This window comes from Acomys russatus, chromosome 14 (assembly GCF_903995435.1).
Source record: "Acomys russatus chromosome 14, mAcoRus1.1, whole genome shotgun sequence".
Lineage (NCBI taxonomy): Eukaryota > Metazoa > Chordata > Mammalia > Rodentia > Muridae > Acomys > Acomys russatus.
In genome coordinates, this window is record NC_067150.1 from 30464847 (window position 1) to 30473390 (window position 8544).

Sequence of the window (8544 nt, forward strand, 5' to 3'; positions counted from 1 at the left end):
TTTTAATTAATGTCACCAGTGAGCATCTATAAACTCTTGGCTTTATGGAAATTTACATGAATTTGTCACAAACAGCATGACTTTTCTACTTACCTATATAAAGAGGAGTCTAAATGTCTCGTGTAAAAGTTCTCTCAAGAAATACATTATTTGCTGCTTAAAAATATTTATTAAGAGACACCAGGGCACTGTGGGTAGAGCACAGTCTTTGGAATCAGAGTGAAGCTTTGACAGGTGCAAGGATGGAGTAACAACTGGAGAACGAACAAAAATGGATCAATTTAAATTCTATGCTCATCTTATTTAACCTTTATTTATTTACCTTTTTTTTTTTTTTTAATGTGGAGATCAGGCACTAATCTCGAGAGTTGGTTCTCTCCTTCCACCATCTGGGTCCCAGGCATTGAATTCAGGTCATTAGGATGGACAGCAAGTTTCTTAACCTACTGGCCTTCAGTGTTGGCTGTCAGTGAAGGTGTGGTAAGTGTATCCCTTGAATCATTAAGAACACACCTAGACTCTTTAAGATGCGTGAAAGTGTTCATATTCCATAATCTGAGCCCTTGTGGAAAAAACCCTTCAGTTTATATAATAGTAAGTTTATCTAACTCTTAAAGACTGCACTCATGGCCCTTTGCCTCTGTCCTTGCATGCCAAGAGCAGAATACAAGTGAAAGCCGTCATTATTTATTGTCTCACTCTGCAGGCCATGAAGATATACATAAAGCAAGATGGGCAGGCCAAATCAAAGTGTTTCAGGGGTTCCTATCCTCATTAATCTCTTACTAAATTGCTCTGCCTGGTCATTGGGGTGAGGCAAGCATGATTTGTCGAGTGAGTGCATATTGTGGCCTTTAGAGTTCTGTGTTCAGTGTCTACACATCCACACGTTCATTCAGTGTTACTGTCCTCAGTGCTCTAGGCCTAATTTTTCAGTTCTTTGACTCCTCACTTCCAGGCTTCACACATTTTCATTGATTGATTTTTATCTTCTTATATATACAGAATATTTCAGCCGAATCCAGCCTTAACAATTTTAAGTGGGTATCATCATCATCGTCATCGTCATCGTCATCGTCACTGTCATCATCATTGTCATCGCCTTTTATTTTGTGTAGCTTGAGAAGAAGGAGAGTCCTCTCTACAAAACGTATCTCTCCATGGGTTTTTTTTTTTTAATTTTAAAACTATGGGTGTTCATCACACATATGTTGGGTGAGATGTTTAGGTTTTGAGGGTTCTAAGCCAGCCAATAAGGTCATAAAATCAACCACTGTGTCAATGTTGTGTTTCTGGGTGGTTGTATCCTTCAACACACATAAGACACTCAGCCAGCTAAAAGAGATGAGCTCAGAGATGTTAGCTCGGAGGAAAAGAAGGATCACATTGAGGTCATTGATAGGGCACCCTAGCATCTTTCTGCTGAGGAGATCAAAAGCTGGGAGCATCTCATAGATGGAGAGGAGGCGTTTGTCCCACCGACATAGCCGTGTGAGGTTGTATATTATCACTGGAACAAGTATGGTGTATATTGCTGCACTGGAGAGACTAACAATCTGGAAAACAGACAGGGAGGTCAGCCTGCATGTGATCAGCTCTGGCACATGGGTCTCATTATGTAACAACCCTGTCTTGATGGAGCAGCTGAATTCTTCTTGGAAGAAGACACCTAAATGGAAGTGGCCAAGGTACAGGTAAGTAGCTGAGGTGAAGATGAGTAAGAGCGAGTTCCTCAGGAGGTAGGTGGCCACTAGCGAATGCGAGCGCTGCTTGCATGCCAGGTACCGCTCCAGCAAGGGGAATTCAAAGTACCGTTCTTTCCGGGCCCTGAGCAAGGGAAGAAAGGAGGCACTGTTAGGTAGGATTATATAGAGCCACACACCAAAAGTCATGTGGGAGGCCTCCAGGTCTTTGTATCTAACATGACATTAATTTTTTTAAACCTTTTTATTTTGTGTGTATGGGTGGTTAGTCTGCATGTATGTTCCTGCACTACATGCATACAGTACCTGCTGAAACCAGAAGAGGGTGTTGGAGCCCCTGGGACTGGAGTTGCAGATGTTGTGGGCAGCCATGTGCATGCTAAGAGTCTCATCTAGTGCTCTGCAAGAGTAACCAGTTGATTACTGAATGACTAACCTGCTGATGCATCTCCAGCCCCAAACATTCTTAGTGTCTATGAAAATATGTATTATTTCCCTAATCATAACCACAGTTCTTCCCTCAGAGGAGATGTGCATGTTCTCCAAACACTGAATGCAGTAGCCTTAACCCAGGGATGATCAATAAATTACGAATGGCCACAATCCCAATGAGTATCTGCTCAGCCAGGTTAAATGAAGCTCAAAGCTGAGGTAGGACTCACAAAGTAATAAGCTTATGATTAATACTACGAATAATGGAATTCTATTTTCTGAGTATGATTTTGAGGCCAATTCATTCATTTTATACAGGTTAATATGTTAACAAGTAATATGTTAACAAGTAACCTGTTGGTGAGTTACAGGTGTCCTGACTCTGCTTTGAGAGAAAGGGCAGATAAGATATGCCATATTCAATAAAATTAATACTAGTTGCTAAATGCACACAAACTATAGTAGTTGTGAATTTTAGGAGATGGAGTAACAATGTTAGTTAGAGGGTTCAGAAATCACGGTAGAGAATATTGCCTAAAACTTGGGCTCCAAAATGGTAGAGAAGAAATTTTTGAGAGGACATAGCATCACAGAAGATGATCACAAATATTAGATCAACTCACCTCTCACTGGCACCTGCTGCCCATGCTAGACCCATTTAAAAACCATACCATTCTTGTCTCTTAGCTTTCTACCTCTTTTCCTCTTGGTTCCTTTTACTTCTTTATACTGTTTGTCATGTACTGAAACATTTTATGTGTGTATTTTGCTTGCTTGTTTTTTGCTTTCTTTCAATGGAATCATAGCCCCATGCTGGTAGATATAGCCTTGTGGCCTTTGTCCTCCGTCCTGAAAACACACACACACACACACACACACACACACACACACACACACACACGCACACACACACACACACACACACACACACACACACACACACACACACAAGAGGGGTGTGTCTGATGTACTCATCGAAGTGCCTGGTAGTAGATAGATGACTAATGCCATCAATGACTTGCTCAGGGATAAGGAGGAGACTACTTAGGCAAGTTGACGCTCCCTGTCATCCAGACTAGGCTAAGTCAATACCCCAAATCCTTGCGGGTCTGTAGCGTTTCAGATTTTGGTGGTTTGTTTGTTTGTTTTTGGAATACTTGAAAGAATTTACCAAAGATAATTTTTAAAAAATTGGATTTTGGAGCACTGGGCGATTTGGAGATTAGGACTACTCAGACTGTGACTAAAAATGTGAAAAGTAGTTGACATTGTGCTTGAGGTAGACATTTGAGAATCTCAACATTTTTGCTAAGCATGAGGGGAGTTAAGTGAGGTTTCTGAGCAAGGCAATAGTGTACAAAGTAGTGTTGTAGAGCTATGAATCCCTGTGGTTCAGTGTGCTTATCTGCAAAGTAGAGGCAGATCCTTTCTACAGGAATAGGAAGGTTTATGCCCCCCATCCCCCACCACTGCCCAAGAATGCAGGGTGAACTGCGTCCTTTGCTCTCTTGAGATGGATGGCATAGAGAAAATATAAAGATGATTATGTACAGGTATCAACACAACACTCCACCAAGTCCTTTAGAAAGAGGTAGGAGGGATAACTCACTTCTCTAGCTCATCCCAGAAGACATGGGGGTCAGAGCTCTTCTGCCGGATCTTCAGCATGTGTTGCACCAGGCGGATGGAGCGGTTGTAGGACTTGTCCAGCTCACTGATGATGAACAGCAGGTCTGAGCTGAGTGCTGGCACAGCTGCATATTGCCACAGCAGCACTGGCAGATACATGGCCACAGCCAGGGCCAATAGAGCATAGGGGAGGGCCTGCAAGGAAGAGAAGGCTGAGGAGAGCCCAGGGTGCTGGGCCCTGACAGCTAAGTGGGGGCTTCACTGCTCTCCTATTCCCACTTTAGAAGGGAAGAGAGTGTATATAGTTGACTACCCAAAGCTCTCTGTCCACATGGAACAATATAGTAAGGCTGGTAGAAAAGGGACATCATATCTCCATGTTACCCAGATACATGGCCAATGGGTTTTCTGACCTATGATCTGTCTGGGTCTCCAAGGAGAAAAAAGAAAGAATGAAGCAAAAGAGGGCTAGAGGATGAAAAGTGTCTGGTAGGGAAGATCTCTTCCTCCACTGCTTCAGTAGTGCAGACTGAGTATCCAGCCTGAGATTATGACCAATAGTGGACCTGACATCCTAGGCCCGAGAAAACTTAATTTCTTCTATGTAACCTATCCTATGCTGGTCTTTGTAGTCTCTGGATCATCAGCAATGTTGAATGATGCCACCAGATACTCTCAGAATTCTTTGGGGGCTGATTTCAGGTGTGCAGATAATGGGATGGGCCTTTAGGAATGCGTAGATCCTGTCTTTTCAGCTACATTGGTGTCTCTGCCTCTCCCTTATGTGAAGATAGGCATGCATACACAATGAACACACAGGATGATGTGCCCATGAGCCAAACAGAAGAGAGAGAAGATCCTCAGAGGAACCAAGATGCTGACACCTTACATTTCTGCTGTTTAGGGTGCTTTTTGATACAGTGGCCCTGGCAGAGTATATGGGGCTTTCCCCTAGGTTTCTTTATTATACTTAGGAATACAACAGAGGGGAGCCCATCTTTGTATTCATAGTGCAGTCTCTACTTGTGAAGGATTTTCAAATCTACATTTGTTGCTAGGCACTTAGGGTGCATTATTTCACCCTATTGGTTTTCACAAGGATGCTGTTGGTGGGACACCATTCCGGTGTCTTTTTCACAGTGAAGGAAGCGGCAGCAGGGCCAGGCCAAGCATCTTGCACAGCATCACACACTCAGGGAAGAGTCAAGTTCTGGAGCCAGGGCAGGAGGGTTAGAAGCTTTTTGTGTGATTGACTCCTCGACCCACAGCGTTTCCCAAACTGCCGTGTGTGTGTGTGTGTGTGTGTGTGTGTGTGTGTGTGTGTGTGTGTGTGTTTGTATACACATGCATGCACCTGCCTGTCTCTGTGTTTTCTCAACAACAACAACAGCAGCAGCAGCAACAACAGCAGCAGCAGCAGGAATAGGTAAACTGGGGCCTCTATGAAATTATTACCATTTTACTCCTGTTCAAGAAATAACATCCCTGAAAACAAGCCCTTCCCTTCTACAGAGTGTGTTCCTGGGAGCGAGGAGGAGCCAAAGAATCTGGGTCCTGAGCGCTTCCTGGTGACACTGCTGGTCAGGTGTTTGACCTTTCCCAACATGAGTTTCCTGCAAAAAGTGCGGACTTTGTCACTGTCTTGGCCTGCTGACCTGCCAGTGACAGAGGCTTTCTCCACCAAGTGTCTTCTTTTGCCTTCTAGGAGGATAAGAAAGAACAAAGACTTTAAGGACAAAGTACGCAGGGGAGGAGGGCACAAGAGCAGCAATGTTGAAAGCTGGAGCTCAGCTGCCTGGTAACCAACACCGGTGTGGGGAAAGGTGGGGCACTCAGGCAAGAACAAAGTATGCAACTCAGAACCAGAGAGACCCAGGGATTAGAGCTGTGGGTGAAACCAAAAAGCAAGAGTCTAAGTCGATCTGAAACAGAGCACTGAGAAGCCTGAATGAGAAGCTGACCTGCAGACTTTTCTATAAAGTACAGTGTTCAATCAACCACCCTGTCCTGTTCCTGATGCAAGGCTTGAAGTTTTGTCTGTGAAGAAACTAAACATACTAAACTCCATGCTCAAGTCCACTGCAGGCAGAACTATCCGGAGGAGGTGAGGAATGGAGCCAGATGAGTGAGTGGAACCCATGGCTGAGTTCCCAGAGGGCTAGCAGTCAGGCTCCATACCAGCTGTATTCTAGCCCTTTCCTTTAATCAAGGACTGAATGCCTTTTTCTCAGAGACGAGAGACAATCCTGGGGCCGGACCAGATACTGATACTTGAGTTTCTTTACAAAGAGGTATACCAGAGGGATCCCCTTCACCTAAAACTGCTTGTCAACAAGTCCCACCCACAGGCACTAAACTTCCAATCAGAGGAAGGTGGGCAACTTTCAATTGCAGACCGATGTGCACAGCAGAGACCATCAGGCATTTGAAGAGCCCCTGGACTATGAAAGTCAGCTGCCAAAATGAATGGGCAAGGGCCGAGTGAGGTGGAAGGGCGCGGAGTGGGCAAGGGTGGGGGTGCAGTGGGAGTGAGTGCAGGGTTCAGTCTACCCCATACTCCCAAGCCAGGACGCTGTCCTGATGGGGCCCCTGTTTGCTTTACCTTGTGAGGCCAGAGAGATTTCACCGTGTACTGGCCAGCTTCGTCCTGCTTATAGTGAGCCAGTGAGTCCCAGCAGGAGCTGTCCACATACGCAGCCTGCCTGCCACTGAAGTTGCTGGGCGAGAAACAGCTGATCGGAGACCCTGCAAAAGGAGCATAGCTTTGAGGCAGCCTTAGCTGCAGCATAGGGGCTGGAAATCATTCAGGAGTTTTCTGGGTGAGGAGACATCTTTATGGCTTGGTAACTTCCTGTGGCTGACAGGCCTTGCCTTCTTCCTGAGCCTCAGCTTTCTGGGCCCTGTATTGCTGTGTCGTGGGAGGACAGGCCATGATGGAATAGGGCACACAGTTTCACTACCAATGCACTGACTTGGTCTTTTGGTCTGATGAGTCTTTTCCCTCAAGGTTCCCCCAGACTGCTACACAGGGAGATCTCAGAGACTCCTTGAACTTGGTAGTTCGCCACCAAAAAGGCTTGGAGTTTGATGGCAATGTTTCCTCTCAAGAGAGATGACATCCTTTAAAAATATCTTTGAAATGGTTATATTGTTTATCGTGTGTGCATGGGTCATGGCACACTCACGGAGGCCAGAAGATGAAATTGCTTCTGTCCTTCCACCATGGTTTCACAGTTCTACCATGAAGCATCTTGTCAGCCTTGTTTTGTTTTGAGACAGAGTATCACTGTGTGGCCTGGGCTGACTTCAAACTTGTCATCCTGCATCAGACTCCAGAATGCTGGAATTACGGATGTGAGCACCACACCCAGATTGAAAGACGGCTTTTCAATATTGTAAACCACAGAGGGTTGATGCCTGCATTTCTACATGGGAAAGATAACAGGATTGAAGGAGAGGCTCTAGCTTTCCTGTTCTTCTTCTTTTTTTTTAATCAGAAAGAAGCTGAGCTGGGCACCAGTCCTGTTCCTGTCCTTGCAGTTGAAGAAGCGGAGAGAGGCGGAATACCTCATCAGGAAAAACAGTCAGCTGATGGGCACTGACAGAAAACTAGAGGACCAGAGCCTGCTGTGGAGGGAGCAGGCTTTCTGAGTTAACCCAGTGCTTACAGCATCGCAAAAACGCATGTGTTATGTCTGTTTACGTCTGGGGTCATGGAGAAGAAGCAGGGGTTTGTTCTCAGCAAGGCTGTATTAACTCTGCAAGTGTGTGTGTGTGTGGGGGGGGGGCGCTGGGAAGAGAGCTCAGGGAAAAATGCTTTTCACAGTGGGCTAAGGGAAGGGATTTCAAGTTCTGAAGAGATTACAAAATCCCAACCTCTATCTATTGAAGCCAGAACAATAGTTTTTTTTTTTTAGTCACTGGTTTGACATAAAATGTATGTCTACTAACGTGACAACTAATTGTGTTATTTTAAACATTCATTATTTTTTTAGTTTCTGGTCTATATTTTATGTTGAGCATATTCTCTCCTTCATCCTTCCCCACCCTCCCCTTGCTCCATCAACTCCCTTTCCGCAATTAATTATTTTTTTTTAATCAAACGATTTCCAAGTTGCTTTTTGTAATTTTTTTGAGGCTTCTGCTTTGGTGGTGCTCTAGACTCATGCATGACCTGCCCTTGGGAATTGAGTCCCGCCCAAAGCCATGAAACCTTCTTGAGACGGGAGCTGGCTCGCTTTATGGCTGGCGTCGGGTGAAATGAAGTCAGGACTCTTACCGTTTCTCAGCTACTTACCTGATGAGAACTCCTGGGCGAAAGCCAGAGACATCAGGAGCAAGGGGAAGCCCACAGTAACGAACTTGACCATGTTGTCCAGAGGCAGTTCCAGACGTAGTCCTTTGAGGCGAGAGCCCCTGCGGTCAGGCAGCAGGGCATCAGAGAGCATATACTCTGCAGCTGTGTGTGCCAGCGACATGATGCTGCCGAGCTCCTCCGAGGGGCGCAGAGGAATCCTTAGCAATCCAGGGACAGTCGGGCGAAGCGGTCGACAGCGGCAGGCAGCTAGTTTGTAGCAGACAGTGCCGTAGTCCCAGCCTCACACATCTGTGTTAGGACCAGGCAACGGTTCTCCACATAACTGCCCAGGCTCGGAGCCAGACCCACTGGCAATTAGAGGAAGGCGTAGCCTCGGTGGGTCCTCACTGGAGGAGGGTCAGCTTCACGTGTGGCTGGAGCGCCAGGCTGCTCGCCTGGATTGTCCCCTAGAGAAGCACTGTG

General features: G+C 45.8%; 1 protein-coding gene across 1 annotated transcript; it reads right to left on the reverse strand.

Moving 5' to 3' along the window:
* Positions 1–1187: 1187 nt before the first annotated feature.
* Panx3 (pannexin 3) lies at positions 1188–8316 on the reverse strand. Its single transcript, XM_051155793.1, has 4 exons — positions 8062–8316; positions 6367–6509; positions 3745–3959; positions 1188–1827 (listed from the first exon to the last, which is right to left on the reverse strand). The coding sequence occupies exons 1-4, from the start codon at positions 8240–8242 to the stop codon at positions 1188–1190; spliced, it is 1179 nt and encodes a 392-aa protein (XP_051011750.1). The 5' UTR covers positions 8243–8316.
* Positions 8317–8544: the final 228 nt, after the last annotated feature.